The sequence below is a fragment of the Callospermophilus lateralis genome, unplaced genomic scaffold (genome assembly GCF_048772815.1).
Source record: "Callospermophilus lateralis isolate mCalLat2 unplaced genomic scaffold, mCalLat2.hap1 Scaffold_107, whole genome shotgun sequence".
Classification (NCBI taxonomy): Eukaryota; Metazoa; Chordata; class Mammalia; order Rodentia; family Sciuridae; genus Callospermophilus; species Callospermophilus lateralis.
Window position 1 is genome coordinate 332570 of NW_027510917.1, and position 22040 is coordinate 354609.

Sequence of the window (22040 nt, forward strand, 5' to 3'; positions counted from 1 at the left end):
GCAAAAAACTATCTAGACTCAGATGGCATGGGTTCAAATCCCAGCTCACCTCATACCAGAAGCCTAACCTAGCATAAATTTCTTTTTCTTTTCTTTTCTTTTTTTTAATCTGGACCTCAGTTTCCTTCTCCTTTCAAACAAGAAGCATGTCCATTTACAATATTGCTATAGAAATCAACAGACACATTAATATTTGTAAAGCTTTTAGAATAATGGTTATAAAATTACTTTTGTAAATAGATTTTCCTTCTCAAAGTGAATAAACAAAAAGGGATAAAAACCCATCTTATACAAAGCTAGAGGAATCATTAAAATTTTTATATATTGCATAGTCATCTGAGCACTTAACATAATGAATTTGGACAATGACATTCACAAGCAAGTTGATTTCACTGTCTTTTCCAACAGAAATAAGCAGACAGTTTTACTGTCTAACAAAGGGTAAGGTTGATTGTTTATTGGTCATATGGAAACTCTTAACGCATTAACATTAAGCTAGATTGTTTTGCTTAAAAAGGGGGAAAAAGTTGTCATCTAGTTTCAACACTTTGGTGTCAGAAATAATTGTACTTTACAGCAAAATGGCAGCCAGAATAGAGAGGTGCAGAAATATCGACTTTAATTAAACCCTTTCTTTCAAATACACTTCACAGTTTATATGTAAGAATAATTTATCACCATGTGAATGAACGTTTAATACTTGGCATGGTACAAAATGGGCAGGGATCTCACAGCACCATATATTCTGCCTTTTCTCTTGCTTCTTGAATTTCTATAGAGGCAATATTAATTTTGAACTTGAAGTATGTGGTTTAAATCATATGTTCGAATTTTGTGGATGCACTGTTTTGAGCTCAGATCCCAGGTATGTATCAAATAAGATATAAACTCAACTATTAAGAGGCTGATTTCCTGTCTAGTAAAGACATAATATGAGTCGGGGGGAAAAATTGGCCCCTGCCATGTCTCACCAGAGCTCCAACCACGAATATGAAGATGGAGGCCTGTATAGAGAATTTCAATCAAGGGCTTCATTTTGCTGAGAATGAAGCAGATTGTCACAAAAGGGAAAATAATGAGGTTCCTTGATAAGCTGGGGCAGATTCCCACCCAATCTCTCTCTTCACCATGTAGTCCCAGAGACTTTCCTGTTGCTTCCTATTTCCCTCATTTTGGGATCTCACCACTCCTGGGGCCTCTCTGTGCTCTTTCCACATTGTCTGTTTGGCTTGCTATATAAAAAACATTTAGTGTCTTATTAAAATGCTGTGTTTAAGGTTGGAACTGTTAAATGGCAAACACTTCATTTTTTACCTGCTTTTTTCTCTCTTACACTTTTACCCACCCAAGTGCCCGCATATCACAAATCTTGAATATTACACTTTCTATTATTTGAGAAGTAACTATCATGCTACCATCACAAGTGATGTCGAGAACAATGATTGGACTCCTGAAATTATCTTGTATCTATAAGTTCCCCAAATATCATTTTGCCATATTACAAAAAAAAGGAAAAAAAAAGAGGGGGCCTGGCTTGGCAGAGTCAAAGACCATCAGAAAGGAAGGAATTAGAACAAATTAGAATTCCTCTAATTTCTTTAGTTCTTAGACTACCAAGGCCAAATCGCTATGGTATCCTGAGTTATTCCTGTTCTTCAATTTCTCCCTTAGAGAAAGCACCTCTTCTGGGCACCTCCATCTGCACTCACCCCTAAAGCAAGGAGACCTGCAGGCGTAGATTGTGGCCCTCTAGGAAAAGTGGAAGCAAGCCAACATGTGTCAGTTTTCCACTCGGTCTTCAGTCTTATGTGGGTGCAAAAGTTCTCGTCCTCCTTGTCATTCACAGGAGACCCCAGGGGCTCATAGTAACTGATTGACATGTCCAAGGTCACTCATCTTATAAGATCTAGAAGTGGTATTTCAATTCAGGCCTATCTGATCTTCAAGTCTAATTACCTTCCACAGTTATTGCCCATCATCCTTGGGATTGGACCTGACCTCTTGTCTCTATCATGCTCCATTGCCTGCTTTCCTTACATTTTCCAGTCATACTAAAGTCTTGGAATATGTTGTGCCTTTCACTACCTGGAGGGTTAGGGTCATGCTAGTCCTTCTGTAAGGTATCCTGTTTCAGTCAGCTTTTTTCAACACTCTGAGCAAAAGACCCAACCAGATCAATTGTAGAGAAGGAAAAGTTTATTTGGAGACTTACTGTTTCAGAGGTCTCAATCTATATATAGCAGACTCCATTCCTCAGGGCTCAAGGTGAAGCTGAACATCATGGCAGAAGAGTGTGGCAGAGGGAAGCAAAGAGATCTACCCTCGCCAGATACAAAATATATAGCATGATGTCCTGCCCCAATGACCCAACTCTTAACCTCATAAACCAATCATTTCTCCTCTGAACCTTCTTGCGTTGTCTCACACATGAGCTGTTGTGGGGATACCTTACATCCAAACCATAATATATCCCATTCTTTCCCTTCTTGTGCTCATCCATTCTACCCTCTAGATAATCTGCCTTAATTGCCCCAGTCTCTGCCATCTCTAGTTTGGATTATCTGTTCCTCTCCTGGGCTTTCATAATACTCCAAGTTGTTCTATTACAAGAACTTAACCAAACACATGCACAATCAATTACACTAACAGATAAATACCGTGAACCAGGTATTGTGCTAAGAGACTTTATGTGTATTACTCATTTAATCCCTGCAACAACCTTGCAATGAGTAGGATTCTTATCCCCATTTCATAAATGAGTGAGTTGAACTCAGAAGAGATCAATTAACTTTCCCTAGGCTGACAAGTGGTAAGACTGACACTCAAACCTGTTTACTAAATGGAAATGAAATGAGGTGAGGGTGAAGCCTGCAGCTAATCAAACCTCTCTTTGCTTGCAGAAGCCACCTGGCGAAGAGGGCAGCCCTGACGTGATGTGCTCAGAGAGCGAAGACCTTCCGTTCCAGGAGAGGTCTGCTTGACATACCCCGGAGACTTACCATAGGAAAGGCATACCACTCGGCTGGGCTAGCGGAAGGGTGACAGCTGCATTCTCCTGTGCCTACCACGTAACCAAAAATGAAGGAGAACTACTGTTTACAAGCCCCGCTGGTGTGCCTGAGCATGCTGTGCCACAGCCAGGCATTTGCTCTGGAGCGACGAAGCCACCTGCGGCCCTCGTTCTATGGACATCATGAGAAGGGCAAGGAGGGGCAGGTGCTGCAGCGCTCCAAAAGAGGCTGGGTCTGGAACCAGTTCTTTGTGATAGAGGAGTACACGGGGCCTGACCCTGTGCTCGTGGGCAGGGTAAGCTGACTTTCATGTGATGTTTACCTGTTTCCCTCCCCCATGGGAACAATACCATATGGACAATAAAAATAAAAAACAGATTGGGAAAACACACAGGATCTGACATCAGTGAAAACCCAACATCATGCACACACATCCTCTCAGTCTTTCCCCAAGATATAAACTTACTCATGTTTCCCACTTAATGCAATACCATAATTTTTTTTCTAAAGGCTGCTTCATAGTCTACTGTAATGGAACAGATCATAATTTATTTAATCATTCTCCAACTGAGGGGCATTTCCTTGACCACGTTCTTCCCCCAACTCGGCTACTTTTCCTTTGTATTTTCATAACTCTCTTTGTGCTTTTTATCATACCTTGCTTTGCTGTATTATACATATCTATATGTTTCTCTCTTTCTCACTAAACCCCAAGATGCTTTGCATCAGAGAAAGGGTTGTGCTTGTGTCTCTGGGTTCTGGTTCTGAGTCTGACTTTGAAGAGATCAGTGAGGGGGTGTCACAGGATGGGCATCATTTTATCCCTGTTGCTCTAGGGATGGGAAATCCCATGGGAGGTGGTTTCAGATTCCTAGCCATACTCAGGTTCTGCCTCTTTTGTGTAGCATTACCAAAAAAGCTTTAAGTGTAGAGGGTCCAAAACGTATTTGGAAACTGACTCGCCACTCTCATTTGTGGTAAAATATGCAGGTATTTTTCAGATGGTAGTGATAAGAATGACAAGGAGATTGTTATTTATAAGCATCAGAAGTGAAATCCTACTATGTGTAGGTGCAGTGCTAGGCATGTGTTAAACCAGGTTAAAAATAATTCCTGGCTTGAAAGAGTTTGGAGTGTAGGGGGAAAGACACAGTCTCCTCAGCAGCCGAAAGAGAAAAACTAAAATGAGAAGGAGGATGGATGAAATTCAATGAAAGGACGATTTAGGATCTAAAAGACCAGCAGAAGTTACTCAACAAAGGGGGAAAGAGGCAAGGGCAGAGGTCCGAGGCATTTTTGAACCCATTGGATTCCAACAAGGTTATCTTCTTTTGTTCCTTAACATAAGGAAAACATTTCATATCTATATCATTGGCATACTTGGAGGGGATTAGGGAGCCTCAGTAATATTGCTTAGGGCTGGGAATTTGTTTTTGAAAAAAAAATGTACCAAAGGAATTTTATTCATTTGTACCCCAAATGAAAAGCTATGGATATAGCCCCAGGAGGTGGAAATTCTATTAAGTAGAAGAGACAGTCTCTGAGACTTCAGCTGAGGCAGAGGTTATGTAGCTTGAGCCGTGTGCAGAGTTCCATGTAAATAGCTCCGAGAAGACAGAACCTGCTGCCATGGGACTGTCTCACTGGGGAGCCATGATGTCTTACAGTGGGAGGGCTACACAGAGGGCAGGATCTGGGGAGCCCTGTCATCATCTCTGTGGATGCAGCCATGATCATGGCTACTAGAAGGGAACATAGGAAAAAGGGGGAGTCAAAGTGTGTCGGCAGCTCACACCTGAGCATGAGTCTCATGTCAGAATGGATGTGGGCGGGAAAAACTAGCTGCATCAAAGGAATTTTCCTTTTGAAATGGTGCTGGGCTAGTTCCCCATAAATCAGAGCAATCGAGAAGGTGACTTGTTCTGTAACAACCTTTCACTTGACGACATTCAAGGTTGAGTGCTTCAAGATTCCCTGAAAAAGTCAAATTTGGCAAACCATAGAGGTTCAGATGTCTTGTAGGAAATGCAGTCTGTGTTGTGCTGTGCCTTGCTGAGGAGGGAGACCGCCCATCTGTGAGTCAGGGCTTGGCTGGGCGTGGCACAGTGACTGATCCCTTGAAAGAGTCCACTCATTGCCCAAACTGGTTTCTGTGTGAAGCCTGATAAATATCATTGTCAGTCCTGGAACTCCTCTTTGTAAGAGAGAAAGGGAATTCATATCTGACTTGCAAATCTGAAAACAAAGTAAGAAAAAAAAAACTCGAGGATGAGTGTATTCTGTAAAATTTTCAGTTCTTTGGCTGCTCATGAAATTTCTCGGTTTAATTCCTAAGGAAGGTGTCAGATTCATGTTTCCCATAGGAAGACCTCCACAAACTTTCAGTCTCTGGCCACTTTGACTTGTTTCTTCATTCCTCAGCCACAGGACAGATCCCCTAACTTTTGACAATTCTGGAAGCAGAGAATACAGAGGAACACACCCCCACCACCCTGGGAAGGGCTGGGGGCCAGGAGGGAGGGACCTCGCCTATGTACGAGAAAATGTTATGAAGATTGGAGAAATTCTGTCCATCCGCTATACACCATCAAATAACTTCCTATGTCATTCACAAATGGTCTTGTTCTTTGAAAGTGTGTCAGCCACGATTTCACAACAACACACAGCTCGTGGTGAATAAGAAATTCCGAAGTAAAGTTTTATTTTTTTTTTTCCTGAGACATCATGACCTTTGTAATACCTCCCCACATGTATTCCTCTGAACTGAAATATTTGGTGTATTTGAAACACCACGAATCCATTAGGTATCTTTTCGGAAACTGAAATAATATGGAAATTTTAAAAAGCTTCATGTTCAATCTTGCTTTGTGACAGGGCCGGCTCTCTATGCTTTGTGTTTCATAGTCATAATTAAAATTAGAGTAGTAATAATAATAATCCATTAGCATTAATAATACTATTAACATTGTAATATTAAATATAATTAGTAATAACAATTTTTTTTTATTATTGTAAATGTCATTTGGATAAAACATTTCAGCTTGTCATGGGTTTTCTTATATAGCAGGGAGAATCAAGGGTTTCTTGTTCACTTGCCTGCTGTGGAAGCCTATGAGAACAGGAAAAATAATGCTTCTCCCACAAAGAGCATCATGAGGGTCAAACTACTCAAATTAGGATGAAGCCTTCCGAAATTGAAATGGAACAACAAAGTGTAGAGAGTTCGTTGCACAGGAAAATCAAATGAGGTCTTTGGAGGTAGTTCATGTTCCAAAATCAGGGCTGACTCAAGGTCAAAAGATACAGGGCTGGTAGTCAAGGAACCTGGGTGATTTCTTAGCCTGGCAAGTATGGATTTAGGAAGGTTTCACCTTGTCTCTAGGCTTTGCCCAGAGGGAGAAACCTCAAGGATTTTAAGGTTGTTTCTAGGGTCTATGGAATTGCACATGTATTACCCCATCCCACTTGACCATCCCCTGTGGTCAGAATGGAATTTCCTTCTATGAAGACATATCCCCAGATGTGTCTTCAGATCAGAGTGCTGCACAACAGCAATTCTGCGGAGATCTTATCAGTTGACTTGTTAGAGATAACAGAGTCCTAGACACACCCCAAGGGTCCCTTGAAGAGGAGCCCCAAAAGAGGTGATAATAATATGCACACTGTGGGTGAGGTAGTCCTAGATGTATCCACGCAGAAGGGCACCTGAATTTACTGTTAGAGAAAAATGGCAAGGTGAGGAATGAAGTGTGTGCTCTGACTTTTATTGGGTAAAAATAAGCTAGGAGGACACATGTGAGTGTAGAGATCTACTTGCAACTGTGTAGATGAGAATATCTTCCAAAGGATTCACATGAATCTGGTAAAAAAATGGTGACTTCTGAACAGAGAAGATGAAGGATAAGGAGCCCGAAACCAGAAAGACTTATGATTACATAAATGCATATATGTATTTTTAAAAATATGATGCATTTCTTTCAAAATTAATATTATGATATATGTGTATGTGTGTATATTTTGAATGTGCACATGTGTATGGAATGAAGGAAAGGAAGAGAATGAATCTTAGAATGAAAAAGAAAAATGTTTGAACCTTGGCCTGGTTGTTCCTCAGCTGTGTGACCCTGGCCAAGGCAAAGATCTTCCTTAAGATTCTGTCTCTTCATTTGTAAAATAAGGGTGAACTCTTATGATGTGTGTATGTGTGCACATGCACGTATGTGTGTGCAGAGATTGTAGCAATCAGAGTGGGTCACTTTCTCCCTGCTCCACCACTTGTGAAATTACAAATCTCCGTTTCTCTTTTCCTAGCTTCATTCCGATATTGACTCTGGTGATGGGAACATTAAATACATTCTCTCAGGTGAAGGAGCCGGAACCATTTTTGTGATTGATGACAAATCAGAGAACATTCATGCCACCAAGACTTTGGACCGAGAGGAGAGAGCCCAGTACACACTGATGGCTCAGGCAGTGGACAGGGACACCAACCGGCCACTGGAACCACCATCGGAATTCATCGTCAAGGTCCAGGACATTAATGACAACCCTCCGGAGTTTCTGCATGAGACCTATCATGCCAATGTGCCTGAGAGGTCCAATGTGGGTGCGTAAGTGGGGAAGACCTGCTCTACTTTCTTACCTGGTGTCCCTGCAAGTGGCCAATTTGGTGCCTGTCCTCCCCAGTCAGGAAGTAGAACTTGTGCTGTATCTTTTGTGAAAAAATAACAAACCCCAATTTTTCACTGGTGTAGTGGGAAGATCAAATGGATTTGAGGTATTAGAGCTGAAGGTTTTTTAAAGGACAGAGAAGAGGAAAGAATGTGATTGAGTCTGGGTAATTCTGACCTTTGTATTCTCAGGTGTATGAATCAGAATCAATTATATCTAGTCTCTTATCCTTCATTTTCTCCTCTGTGAAATGGGAATGGGCTATATTGGTTGGTGTTCAGTAAATAATAGCAATGGTAGTCTTTGTTGGATGGAGACCATCTAATAATATTTTATCTAATTTTTTTTTCAGGGTGGGTATAGTGGAGATTGAATCCAGGGGCATTTAAACACTAAGCCACATCTCAACCCTTTTAATTTTGTTTTGTTTTGTTTTGTTTTGAGACAGGGTCTCACTAAGTTGCTTAGGGCCTTGTCAAGTTTCTGTGGCTATCCTCAAACTTGTGATCCCCTTGCCTCAGCCTTCCGATTTGTTGGGATTATAGGTGTGCACCACCGAGCCCAGCTTTATTTAATTTTTTTATGTGATTACATAATTATTTATTTGCAATGTACCAGGTCCAACTGCGTCTATTTTATAGATTAGAAACATAAGGCAGAAGTAGGTTAACTAATTTACCCAGGGTCATCTGCATGATTAAGTGGATCCAGAATGCACAGTTCACTTCACCACATTATGATACCTGTGGATTTAGAAGTAGGTGTGTCATTCCAGTGTGTTTGAAGGCAGACTGCATTGCTAAGTGGTAAGACTCTGAAGGCATTCTGTGAGTGGCCACCTTCTGGTAATAACTTCCATTTGGCTTTCTAGCACACATGCAGTTGTAGTCTTTTGATAAGCACACCTCAGATGACAAAAGGTCCGTCTTTCACACAGTGGGCAGGCCTGTTCTGATCAGGGGTGCATGTGATCACATGAGCTCAAACGAATGTAGGCACCATCAGCATCACACAGTCCATTTTGATGAATGAGCAAACCAAGTCCTAAGTATGAGGGTCAGCTAATTCAAGAATGTTAGATGTGTTTTGACAGCCTCAAGGCCCTCCCACTCTGCATATGGGAGCCTCTTGGATCCTCCTTCCTCTTCCAAGTAAATTCAAGCTCTTCTCATACTTTGTGAAATCAGGTCAAGCCATTTTCCAACCTCTTCCCTTCCCACTTCCCACAGAGGATTTTTTTTTAACTTTCTCAATAAACAGGTCTGGATTCTACTGAGAAATAATAGACATCAACTAAATCTGTATAAATAGGGGATGGCAGAGTCAGGAACTGAGCTGCGAGAACAGCAGAGAGGTGGTATGGGAAAGCTAGCTATCTAAAAGGATAACCCACAGGAATTTTTATTGTTCTCAGCACTATGGTCCTGGGTGCTTCAGTATAGCACCCAGATTGTCCACAATGGAATATAAAAGTGGAGTCCTGAGTGTCAGACAGTACTGGGACACAATCCTTGCTGTACCTCTGACCAGCCACAGGAACCCAGGCAACTTCTCATACCTTTCTAAGTTTGCATTTCATCATCCATAAAATAAGGTTAAGTAAAATGGATTTAAAATACAAAGAGTTGAAAAGCACTTAGCAAAAGTTTTAGAAGTAAATTAGTCATGAAAATTAGTAATTTGCTTAGCTGTGATATGATCCTTTTCTCCTTTGTAAAGTCTCCATTGGAGATTTGAACTTGGGAAGAGTTCAAAAAAGACCATTCGCATAAACAATGAATTATGGGAGGTAACCAGAAAAGAGTGAGATTTACTTGGACAGGAGATGAAAGTCTCTGACAACACTGTAAAGTAAGAACAGTTAGAAACAACATCTCTGGGCCTCCTTGACTCCCACACAGATCCTTCTTCTCTGATGAAAATGTCCGGAAGGAACCAGCTGTTTTCTTTGCTTACTGAATTGGGGCTAGACTCCTGACTCTGGCCATAAACAATTTGTGAAAGAGATTGCAAAACATCATACCTCTCACTCAAATGTCCCACAAGTACAATGGATATAAAAAACACCCAACAGAGGAATTCTGGCAGAATGCATGGAATGAGTCCCAAATGGTGCCTGGTGCAGAGAGGTTGGGAAATTGACAATTTTCTACTTCCAGCTCCTCTTTCCTCTCTCCAGTGTTCCATACCCCAGATATTTGGTCCTTGTGAGCAGCAAAGAACAGTTCGCTGGTTTATCCTCTTTGGGACCCATGAATGCATGCCTCAGATCATACAAGGTGCCTGCTGGTGAGCTCCTGTCATGTGGCTGCTAGACTGATTAGAGGTGGAAAGATGCTGTTTTCATGTCAGTAGGCAACAACGTTCTGCACAATATTTATAGCCATAAATTAATTAAAATGTAGTATTAGCCACAATTTTTTTACATGCAAGGCTACAATAAATGATATATTTATTGCCAGGCTACAGATGGAAGGTTGCACTCTGTCCTTTCGTGAAATGCAATTCATCATTGATTTTCATTTATTATGCTCTTTGGGAAGATTTTTATTTAATTATTTGATATACTGAGCATTTCAATTGCATGAGCCTTAGAATGTTTGGGCAAAGATGTTCATATTATTATTTTAACTACTAAGCATAGCGGAATGTAATAGGAATATAGAAAGTTTTGTTTTAAACCATGCAATTAAAAGGAACAGGAAAGAAAGAGAGAAGGAAGAAAGGGAAAAATAAAGATCACTTTGCATCTCAACTCCAGGAAATGGAGAATCTGTTGACTGATTGTGAGGCCCTCCTCTGAGTTTCATTTTAAAATAAAACTTTGTAAACAAGAATGTAATTTGAAAAGCCAAGGGATGTTTCTAATTAATTTATTCCCCTTTTCAGGAACATCAGTAATCCAGGTGACAGCTTCTGATGCAGATGATCCCACCTATGGAAACAGTGCTAAATCAGTGTATAGTATCCTTGAAGGACAGCCCTACTTTTCAGTGGAGGCACAGACAGGTACTGTAGAATGTCACTGTCATTGTGATTTGTGATGCATTGGGAATAAGGAGTTCACACCTGTTCACGAAACCTATTGGTCTCCCAAGTTTTCCCAAATCTGAAATAAAAATAAAGAGGGCCACCTTAGAGGAATCCTGTGAGGATTAGACACTCCATGCATGTGCCTGGCAAACAGTTGGCTTACAGTGTGACATATTTATTATTGTTGTGTCTGTGTTTCACCTGGTTACCACAAATGATTTCAAACTTCAACTTGAATGTCAGAAAGGTCTTGAACTGTGGATTCAGATTAAGAGACCCCCACACTTGGAGTCTGGTGTAAATACCAGTAGCTCTCAAAGCATGCTTTGAAGACCACTATGCAAGCTAGGGAGTGTCCGAGGAGGGTGTTAATATTCGTTGCCTCAGGAGAGAGACAGCACTTTCCCGATCTCCCCTGCTGTGAGCATAGATTACCAGTGGACATCAGCATCTAGATAAATAATTTATACATTTCCTACAGAAAACAAGAGAAAACCCAAAAAAGTGAATCAATACAATGACTGAAACAGAAAACAAAATCTGTCACTTTATTTACACCAAATTTAACTCTTGACTAGAATAAACATTACAATCCTACAAAGCTGATCATCCATGATATTATTTCAGGGGCCTGTATGTCCCATTATTTTAAAAGATATTTACCAATAATCTGTGCCTCTTCTTATCACTAATTTGATAACATATGTATATGTAAGTGTATACATAGCCTACCAGATATTGTTCATTTACTTGGTATAATTTTCTTTTACCTAAGTATGCATTTATTTGCTCAGAATATGATTTATGCAGTTAGTTGCTATGATTTCTCAAAGGCATTTCTCATAACCCTTTCCAGGATAACCAAAAATACATATGGGACTTCATCTAGATTGTCAACATGTTAAAAATTGGAGCCTTCTTTGTCTCAGGGATGCATGAAAAACTACTGGTTGGAACCTACCAAATTTTTTAACATATAAGGAAAAAAAATGAGTTCTAGGTATTGCTCAGAAACAGACAAGTGTTGGGGAGGAAGAGACAGATCAGGACTGAGTTTCTTCAGTGTTCCTTTTATACTTTTAGGACAAGTACTACCTTATCTTCAGAGAGAAAAACATTGCACATCCTCCTTGAGATTGAAGTGCAGAGTAGTCATGCCAATCGTGTTCCAGTATCCAGGGATTATGATGAATTCAATCATGAATTTATTATTGTTGTCAGTGATAGTAGACAGTACATATTTGTATAAGCATTGCATATATTCCTAAATCATTTGTTTTGCTCTTTCAAAAAAATAATATTAACATTTTACAGTATTCTGTGAAATATATGCCTCCCACTTTAAATTGAATATGAGCAATAAAAATGTTTCTAATGATCACATGTAGAGATAGATTTCCAAAAATCCTGCTAGAAGTTCAAAGATATTTGTTTAGCCATGGACAGCCATGCGGGAGGGAACTCAAACTTCAGAATTTTTACATATGAGAAAAATGAGGTTATTATTTGCATGCACAGTGAAGCAAACAAAATGAAAATTAATGCAGTTTACATAATCTTCATGATTTTCTTGAAAAGACACTGATGCTTCAGGTGTGGTTGCTTTCAGTTACAATTATCATGTTAAAATGACTTTTCTTTAAGAAAACAGGTTGTTTTACTCATCCGGTGGTTAAAACATTTCATTGCTTTAATGTTATAAATGAGTATCTGTGATGTTTCCTGCTCACCTGCCCAGGTATCATCAAACAGCCCTTCCCAACATGGACAGGGAGGCCAAGGAGGAGTATCACGTGGTGATCCAGGCCAAGGACATGGGTGGACACATGGGCGGACTCTCAGGGACAACCAAAGTGACGATCACACTGACTGATGTCAATGACAACCCACCAAAGTTTCCGCAGAGTAAGTAGGTGGGCTTGGCTTCACTGCCACCAGCAGCCCCCCATCTATATTGACCCCTTCCTGCTTTGCTCAGCTTGTGAAAAGGAAAATGCAGAAAACTAGGAGCTCTTTATGTCATTCTTGCAGAAAGCAAAGGCAAGATGACAACAACCACAAAACTTCAGTGGAATAAAGGTAGTGGGACAAAGAGAAGGCGTGACAATTTCTATGACTCGTTTTGCTAGGGATTTTATCTACTAACACTGTGATCTAGTACTTAACCTTCCTCTGTCTTAGTATTCTTATTACTAACCTGGGTATGATAATATCTAAATCAATCATTCGTTACTATGTAACAAACTGCCTATGAGTTTTTTTGTTTGTTTGTTTTATCATGAGTCTGTAATTTGGACAAGGCTTATAGGACACGGCTCTTCCCTGTTTTCCACAGTATCAGCTGGGCTCAGCCCCACTGAGGCTGGAAGATCCAATTCCAACATAGCTTTCTCACATGTCTACTGGGCCCATATTGATATTTGGCTCCTCTCCCTGTAAACTTTCGGTGGCTGGGTCCCAAAGACAAGAGCCCCAAGGACATCAGACAGAAACTGCATTGCCTCGTGTGACCTAGCCTCTTGAAGTCACATTGCAACCTTTCCAGTGTGGTCAGAAGGCTACCAGAAGTAGAGTGGGGTTGCTATAGACCACACCTTTCCATAGAAGAACCATCAAAGTCGTGTTGAAAAGTATGTGGGATAGGAATTATTTCTTGAGCTCTTTGTGAAAATGCCATCTTCCACAGTATCTAATTAGTAGGATTACAGTTAGGACTACAAAAGCTAGTGTAAAGTCTTAAAATGACAAACAAACATCAGCCACTGTTATCTGGGTTGTACTAAAAAGTTTATCGAATTGCTGAGGGAATTAAAAAAATGATTTTGGAAGGTTGTGATTAATAATTGTGATTACAACCACCATCTTTTCCATTATTTCATGATAAGTCCCTAATATTATAAATCCCTGCAAAACCCCACATTTCACAGATCAAACTGGCTTCCATCAAAAGTGGCATAAGTTGCCAAAGGACTGTATCAAAGTCAAACTTTGAACACAAATCCACTCATATGGAGGTGAATACAAGGGTAGAGTGGGATCACAATGCTAGTCCCAGGGAGTGGGGTTCACCACAAAGGTATCTCTTTTTTGAGAAATCCATAAATTTATTACCAGAGAGATGGCACTGAAAATGGAAGAATAAAAAAGAAAACCAAATGTGGCCCCAGAGAGGCACCATGGTTACTCAAAGCTGTCCAAAGAACAGTATAGAAAATGGAAACATTGAGGTGGAAGATTAGAGGCAACCATCAGTTCTCATAGGGTCTCCCAAATGGGGAAAAACTGCTTTGCCTGGTTAGGTACAAGATTCAGCATCGTCAACAAGATTAAGGCCCATATAACATTTTAAAAGCCACATGCTTCATTATCCACATTATAATATTGTTTGATGTGCTGGAAGGAGTAGGGCACATGGGATTATTAATGCATAGCTGTTATTGTTCTTGCTCATAGAGAATCCTATAGTAAAGTTACAGTGTAGCTGTACAAGCTGCACCAGTTTCATGGTCATGAACTTGAATGAAATTTGTAGGAACTCAACTTATACCAGGTTTTCTAAGCCTTTCCCTATGTTGGCGATTATCTATAGATATTCCCACCGTGCCTTTAACATGAAAGGCACATGAGATGAAATTGAATTTGGTTCTGAACTGAAAATATCTAAAGCCAAATAATATAAATACACAGTATTGTAGGAAACTATGAAAGAGGAAAATAAAACATAAAGAATTTAACTCATTTGCCTTCCACTGCCTTTTTACACAACTAAGCCACAACCTACCTGCATACTATCATCTCCTAACAGAAGGCCCACTTGTCTCACCAGATTTCTAGCTAATGTGTATATATCAGGGTGCTGCCATTGGCTTTAAGTGACTCCACTGTCACTGCTGCTCAGTCCCTTTGGTTGAGATTAGATATCTTCCTCTAAACATATTTGGCCTCATTCTTCAAAATTAATCTCTTTCTCCTTCTCACCCATACAGATTTATCTTACACTTGTGTGTTCACTCACATTCATACACGTACACAAACACACTTACATGAATATCTGTCATACATTCATCACACACTCACGACATATTCAAACACACAACCACATACTTTCACACCCACTTGCACAACTCCTTTACCCATTCACACATACACACTTGCCCTCGCATAAATCATACACACATAACCACAACCCACTCATCACCCTAAACCCCTGGCAGTGCAGTGACATTAGTGTGTACATATTTGTGGATTTTTGTTCTCTTTTGCATATCTCCTCAAGGGAGAAATCTTGACTCTTGCCACTGAGTTTGTGCAGAATGGAACAGTGCCTGGCACATATTAGCTTTCCAATAAATGTTGAATAAATATCGATGGAAGGGCCACACTGTGGGAAAACTTTTCAGAGAAGGTAGTGCTTCAGTTGGTGGCAGAAGAGCAAAAGTAAGAGGCGAGCCACATTCTGAGTTCAAAGTGTCCTGACCTTGAAAGTTAAAATTTGCATTTGATTTTAAAATAAATAGGGAGCTTGTCAATGTCTTTTAAATAGTGAAGGGTATTTCAGTTTATTTTTTTTCTGGGCAATTGGCAATGCCATAACTGGTCCTTAAAGGCACTTAAAAGAAGACTGAGCTATTTGAAATCATGTATGGTTCTCCACCATTGTCTGTTGAGAAATGTAACTGAGTGTGGCTCTCCTGCCTCACACGTGGCAGGTAACCTCAGCATTACACCCAGGACTCCAATATTGTTTTATCATCCTTTGTAGAGAGCATTCTTCTGGCAAGCAGGCCATCTGGGACCTTCTTCCCAGCCATTCACTTCTTTCATGTTTTCAATCAATAGAAAGTTCAATTTCAAACCCCTTTGAGAAATTTATTGGGATTCAATGAAATCTGAAGTCTTACAGCTGCCAAATAAAAAGGGAAATAAGAGTAGATGTCTTCTTCTACCTCTAGGTGTATACCAGATGTCTGTATCCAAAGCAGCTGTCCCTGGAGAGGAAGGAGGCAGAGTGAAGGCTAAAGACCCAGACATTGGAGAAAACGGTTTAGTCACATACAACATCGTTGATGGAGACGGTATGGAGCTCTTTGAAATCACCACGGACTACGAAACACAGGAAGGTGTGGTAAAGCTGAAAAAGGTGAGTTAGGGTGAGGGATGGCTCCGGTCAGTGATGTGGTTTGTTCTGCCCAGGTGACAACGAAGGTGACAGGGAATGGAAGGTGAAGAAAGAGGATGTGAGAGACACTTGCTGTGCAGTCAAGTGCTGAGCTCTGGGGAAATAACAGAACCGTGTTCCTTCCTGTTACTGCCCAGGGAGCTGACAAATCGTGCCCATGATTCCATGAGGTTTCTGGTTAGATGGCCTATGTTTGGGCACCATTCTCTAGTGAATGGAAGACAGTTAGACGAAGCCTGCATTTTGTAAAAGCAGCCCTGAGCTCCGTTGGCCCTCCCCACTGAGCCTGTTAACATAGGTTGTTCAGAACCCCTCTTATTTCAAACATCCAAGTTCACTGCTTCTGCTGGGCTCTTTTTGAAACTTGATCCAATCAGCTTCCTTCTTGACTTTCTTTTAGCATTGAACGTGGAGAAACAATAATAGACCCTCTACCACAGTCAGCTAGACCATCATTAGAGACATGTCTCTTGGATTAATTCATTAGGAAGAGGAATTTATGATTTCCTCTAATTTTCTTTTATAAATCTAACATTTGTCCAGTATGAGCTCTTGGTCAGACATAGCCTGAACCTCTTCAAACATCTTCTCATTTATTTTTACATGGGGGAAAAAAAACATGAGTAATGATGCCTCGACTTGATTTTAGAGACTGGGTCTCCGATGCATTAAATAATTTGACCTGGTGACAGTCACACAGCCACAGATGTGGAATTCATGCCTAGCCTATGTTAGTACAACTTCCTTCTTCAGACACTTGTTGGAAATAACTCGGCCAGAAAGGGCTTATCAAGGAAGTTCAGATAAGATTCACTCTCAAGTGAAGAAACAGTCTGTCACCGCGTACTCTAAAATGGTCCCCTCTCCTGCCCCCTGATTTATCACTTGAGAAATCAACACCTCTCCATCATCAAAGTGTATGGAGCATTAAATCTGAATTGGAGGATGGGATTACCTTGGTTTTAATCAAGCGTTCATTTTCTACTTGGTTTTGTAGCATGAATATTAAACTTCTTGGTGTAAAGAGAAAGATTGGACTGTAACACTGATAAAAAAAATTAATTTGAAGAATCAGAAAAAAAAATTTAAAAATGGCCAGTAGCTGGAGAGAAGAGAAGACAAGTGTGGGGTGGCAGAAGACTGGTGCTGGGAGAAAATCTTTCAGCTGGGGGAACAAGAAGTTGTGTGTTCCGGAAAGCTGTTTTTTCATGACATTGGAAAGTATGTTGGGTTTGGGGAAAATAGGGGATGCAGAAGAAAGAAAAAGGAAATGGTGATTGTCCTGAAAGAGTGAAAGAAATTGGGGTATAAGGAAGTGGAGTGAGCCCTGGATAGTTGAAAAAGTCTACATGAATGATGATGAATGGTATGATTGAGGAAGACTAATTATCAGCTCCAAGGGAATAGGTTATTCTTTTTTGTTTTTTTCCACTTTGCAATAGTAGCTGTATCAATTGTGTGTGTCGCCTCAAGCTGTCAACTTACTTTGTTAATTAATATTACTGTCCCTCCTGCTTGACACTATCATGAACATTCCATCCTTTGCTTGAGTAATTGGATAGTTGGTTATGCTAAGTTTGTCACCTGTTTTTTAGTGTATTCCGGGCATAAACACACACCCTTGTCTCTAAAATTTTAAAACATTTAAATCACCCCTGTGGATCTCACACATGGCAAATGAGCTCTCTACAGATGATTTATTTGTGCACTCCCCTTATTCCTATATTTATTTCAGTAAATGAAATACTCTTCTCTGAAACAATGATGTTTAAGTTTAAAACAATGTAAAGGAACATTTGGTTTAACTTGTAGCACAACGTTTCAAATGTTCACCAGAAAGAAAAAAAAATCAAAGGTCAATTTAACACAGTAAAACTGTAGGTCCTTGTGGAAGTTATCATATACAATTTAATAAAAGAGTATGAAGAGCTCATGGGGACATTTTTGCATTTTAAGGATATTCTTTATTACAGTATTTTAATTCATTTCTTAATATATTCTTCCACCAAGAGTTACAGAGTTCATATTATTTACCAGTCAGGGATTTGGGGAAAGCTAGAAACCTAAATAGAAGAGATAGAGTCCTGACCATGGGGGTTGGGGGGGTGTCACAGTTGAACAGGACCATTCAGTGAAAAGATAATCAAAATAGAAGGGGTTTTCTCAGCCTTGGCAGTATTGACATTTCAGGCTGGGTAATCCTTTGTTGTAAGGGGCTCTTCTGTGCACTATAGGATGTCGGGAGAACCTGGGCTTCTCCTCACTAGAGGTCAGTAAGTACACACTCCACCTCACCCCAACAGGGATGATAACAACAACAACAAAAAATAGCTCTACACGTTGCCAAATATCCCTGGAGTGACTGAGAGCAAAATCTTTCCCCAGTTGAAAATCAACTGCAATTTCAAATGACTTCAAAGAAAAGCAGTTCATGAGTTGAGTCTTGATAACTGAATAGGATTTTTCCAGACAGATAAAGAGAGAAAAGGCAAAAAAGAGAGCTCATGAAGGATTGGTTTCAATGAAAACAGGACATGGTTAACAGGCTGCGATGCATTTGGTGTTAGTGTCTTGAGACAGGTGCAGAGGGACCAAATGAGAAATGTTTGTTGGAATTCAAGGGCATTATAAAAAGAAAAAAAAAAGAAACAGAAAAGGTAGTGGGCTGGTAGTGAAGGAGAAGAATTCAAGAAATGATTAATAGATACATTAATTCATTTTTTAATAGATTAAAAATTTTAAAAAAATGTTTCTTGAGTTCTGTGTCAAGATTTAACGGTTAACTACAGAAAACCTGCTCTCAGGGTATTTAGCTGATCCCTATGTTTAGTTTAAAGACCTGTGTAAAATAAAAATGAGTATTTTAGGTGCTGTTGCAGTCATTGGGCTGGGTCAGGAGGCAAAATCCAATCTGTTCACTGCAATACCTTGACCAAATGGGAATCCCATCAAATGCAAAGAAATCCCAGCAGTTTCTAAGCTGTTTATTTTCAATCAAATAAACTTGTGATGCAGTGTGAAAGCATCCTTATAAGACATCTTAACTACTCTTTATTTAAATGAAACTATATTTTACATCTGATTTTTTTTCTTTATGTGCTTTGGCCACATGTATTTAGATGTGGATCCATGGATCCATAACATTTAGCATGGTTGAAATTGTAGGGTGATATGATTTGTTAACTTAATGCCACATCATAAACATTTTACATGCTGTTATATAATATACATAATCATTTTTAATGACTACATAACATCCCATCCTATTGATGGACCATTATTTCCTTAATAAAATCTCACAGTTGGATTTGGTGTTTTGTATGTACATTTTCCCCAGATTAGATATAACCCTCTGTTATATCTCACAAATATTATGCATTTTTGAATATTATTTGTTTGGTTTTTCTGTTGAATTAATCCCTCGGGGAGAATGTTCAGAGGTGGGGATTAGTAAATAGGGGGTATTAAGATTTTTATGGCTTATGCAGTGTGTCGCCTCATTTAGCTTTATTTGGATATAAATGTTCACATGGGAAACTACCTCAAATCCTTTTTGGAAGGAGGAAGGGAATAAACTGTAAATATATTCTTAAATTTTATGCATTTATCAGCTCTACTCTTCATTCAGTCAAAACAGTTGATGCATATCATCCCCTGGTACAGCCATTCTTGGGCTTTGGAGCAGCAAAGATCAGCAAGTCTCCATAGATTCCTTTGGAATGCCCCTGTGCTAACTAAGAAGGCTGTGAGAGCTACTGAATGGCAGCTGAGACCATACAAATATGCCTGTGCTTGTTGAAAAGGACTTCATAAAGCAATGGGGCTTGTTCTGACTTCCAGAAGTCTCAGCAGAATCTTACCAACCTGGGAAAAGTCCTGAACGTCCAAGCTTGGGTTGATATGAATAAAATGTATCAGTGAGACCCTAGCATCTCCATGGTCTTGCAAATACATAATTCATTTTTTTAATAGATTAAAAATTTAAAAAAATGTTTCTTGAGTTCTGACTCTGTGTCAGGATTTAATGGTTAACTACAGAAAACCTGTTTCCATTGGGAACATATGTTTGGGTCCTTAGCTATAGGCCTACACACAAGTTCAAAAGGTTCTGCTTTAGGGGCATTAGTCAGCTATCTGAACAAAATGTCACCTTTTCTGATTGCATATTACCTGGTTTCAGAACTATCATATTCAAGTTCTTGATTCTGTCTAGTAAGTACAGAGATTTGTGAGAAACCACAGCAATCTCTTATCGTTAGCCTATAAATATCATTTATTTCTGCTTCTCAGGAGCATAGCCAAGGATAAAATAGCTGCTGTGTCCCACCCAGGATGATGGAGAGGCTGGGGACAGATTTAGCTGCAGGAAAAGGAAGTGTTCCCTGAGTGCTGAGATGTAGGTGGGAAGATGATAGAAGAAGCGCCAGGGATGTTGAATGTGTATGACCTTCCTGAATCGTCCTTGGTTTCCAGTTGTGCAGAAGTGGGCGGGACTAAGCTCCAAGCCTGTATGCCCATTCAAAATAAGTGTTTGCCAAGCAAATGACAACCATGTGATTGATATGCTAGCCTTAAAAGTTCAACTTTCTCCAAACATTTGGTAGTTCATCATCATCTAGAGTGCTGAGGAGTTGTTTTCTAGGCATGGAACCTTTTTTTTTTTGCCATGATTTTTCTTCTTACCCTTTGTTGACTGATTCATTTTACTTCCTCATTCAAAATTAAGAAGTGTTTTCTGTTAATTCAAATGCTACTTTTCAGTTTTTTTGTATCTGTATAAAACGTCTGTAGTGCTTATACTTATTTTTCTTTAAATAGGCATTTATCATATACATACATTTCTTCAAAGGGAAGCATTATCTTCATTGTCTTGTCACTTACCATTAATAGAAGGCCACCTAAAAATGAATGCAATCAAAACAAAATTATATCCTTATAGTTTAGTTAGAGAGTTGCACCATGGACTCCCCCAAGGCACATTGGGAAATGCAATAGATACATAAGCATTATTTTGAGATGTCCAGGATTCAATGAATTGGAAAAGGATTAATTGTATCAATAAGGTAGTTATTGATACCACCTTCCCAGGTTACCCACCAACTACCTTAAGTAACATTTTGGGGACTACCTTAAGGGTTTCAGGCTTTGGGAAAAACAGTCTGGTCAGAAATCTAAAACATGAGGTTGTCAATTATGTTTAAGCTGGATGTCTAGTGTTTGTGGTGTGGCACTTGAAAGGAACATCACATTATTTCATCACACTGGCTCAATTTCAGGGGGTATTTTTATTACCAAGGTTTTTATTACTTTATAGAATGGACTTCAAAATTTATTTTTTCCTGTCTTAATTCCCTTCTTCTGGTGGCTTTGAATGACAGACTTGGACAACCATAGTGTTGTTATACAGGATGAGATTCCTGTTAGAAGGCATGGTATTTCCATGTCTGTCCTTCTCTTCGAATTATCCACTAAGCACACTCAACATTTCAACAATTGATTTGTCTGATTTTCTGATCAAATGGCACAGGTAATTGGATATTGAATGGACACTGATTTTCTCTCCTTGAGGAACTATTTACTTTGCCCTATGAAACAATCAGCTCTTTCTCTTCCATTATCCTTTAAAGGAATTGGTTGTCAATCTTCTCTTCACTCTTGCCAGCCTGTAGATTTTGAAACCAAGAGAGCATATAGCTTGAAGGTAGAGGCAGCCAATGTGCACATCGACCCAAAGTTCATCAGCAACGGACCTTTCAAGGACACTGTGACAGTCAAGATTGCGGTAGAAGATGCTGATGAACCCCCCATGTTCTTGGCCCCAAGTTATATCCACGAAGTCCAAGAAAATGCAGCCGCTGGCACGGTGGTTGGGAGAGTGCATGCCAAAGATCCTGATGCTGCCAACAGCCCAATAAGGTAAAGATGCATTTATTTTAAAAGATTATATGGGGAATTTGCTGGAAAGAAGTTTGGGGGAACCACACTGTTTTGGCCAACTTTCTCGCTGAGTGATTTTAAGACCCAACCAGCACAATTGTAGAGGAGGAAAATTTAGAGCTCACCATTTTAGAGGTCCACAGAGGGCTCCATTCCTCAGGGCTCCAGGTGAGGCAGGACATCACAACTGGAGAATTTGAAAGATGAAA

At 39.7% G+C, this 22040-nt stretch overlaps 1 protein-coding gene across 1 annotated transcript; it reads left to right on the top strand.

Moving 5' to 3' along the window:
- Positions 1-3078: 3078 nt before the first annotated feature.
- LOC143386232 (cadherin-11-like) lies at positions 3079-21814 on the top strand. The gene is made up of 6 exons (XM_076841457.1): positions 3079-3306; positions 7323-7617; positions 10572-10698; positions 12460-12620; positions 15668-15855; positions 21557-21814. The coding sequence occupies exons 1-6, from the start codon at positions 3079-3081 to the stop codon at positions 21812-21814; spliced, it is 1257 nt and encodes a 418-aa protein (XP_076697572.1).
- Positions 21815-22040: the final 226 nt, after the last annotated feature.

Bases quoted from the DNA above. Each gene is read 5' to 3' on its own strand.
- LOC143386232 (XM_076841457.1), top strand. From the start codon at position 3,079: ATGAAGGAGAACTACTGTTTACAAGCCCCGCTGGTGTGCCTGAGCATG. The intron at 3,307-7,322 runs GTAAGCTGACTT...CTCTTTTCCTAG, and splicing joins ACCCTGTGCTCGTGGGCAGG to CTTCATTCCGATATTGACTC. The intron at 12,621-15,667 runs GTAAGTAGGTGG...TTCTACCTCTAG, and splicing joins CCCACCAAAGTTTCCGCAGA to GTGTATACCAGATGTCTGTA.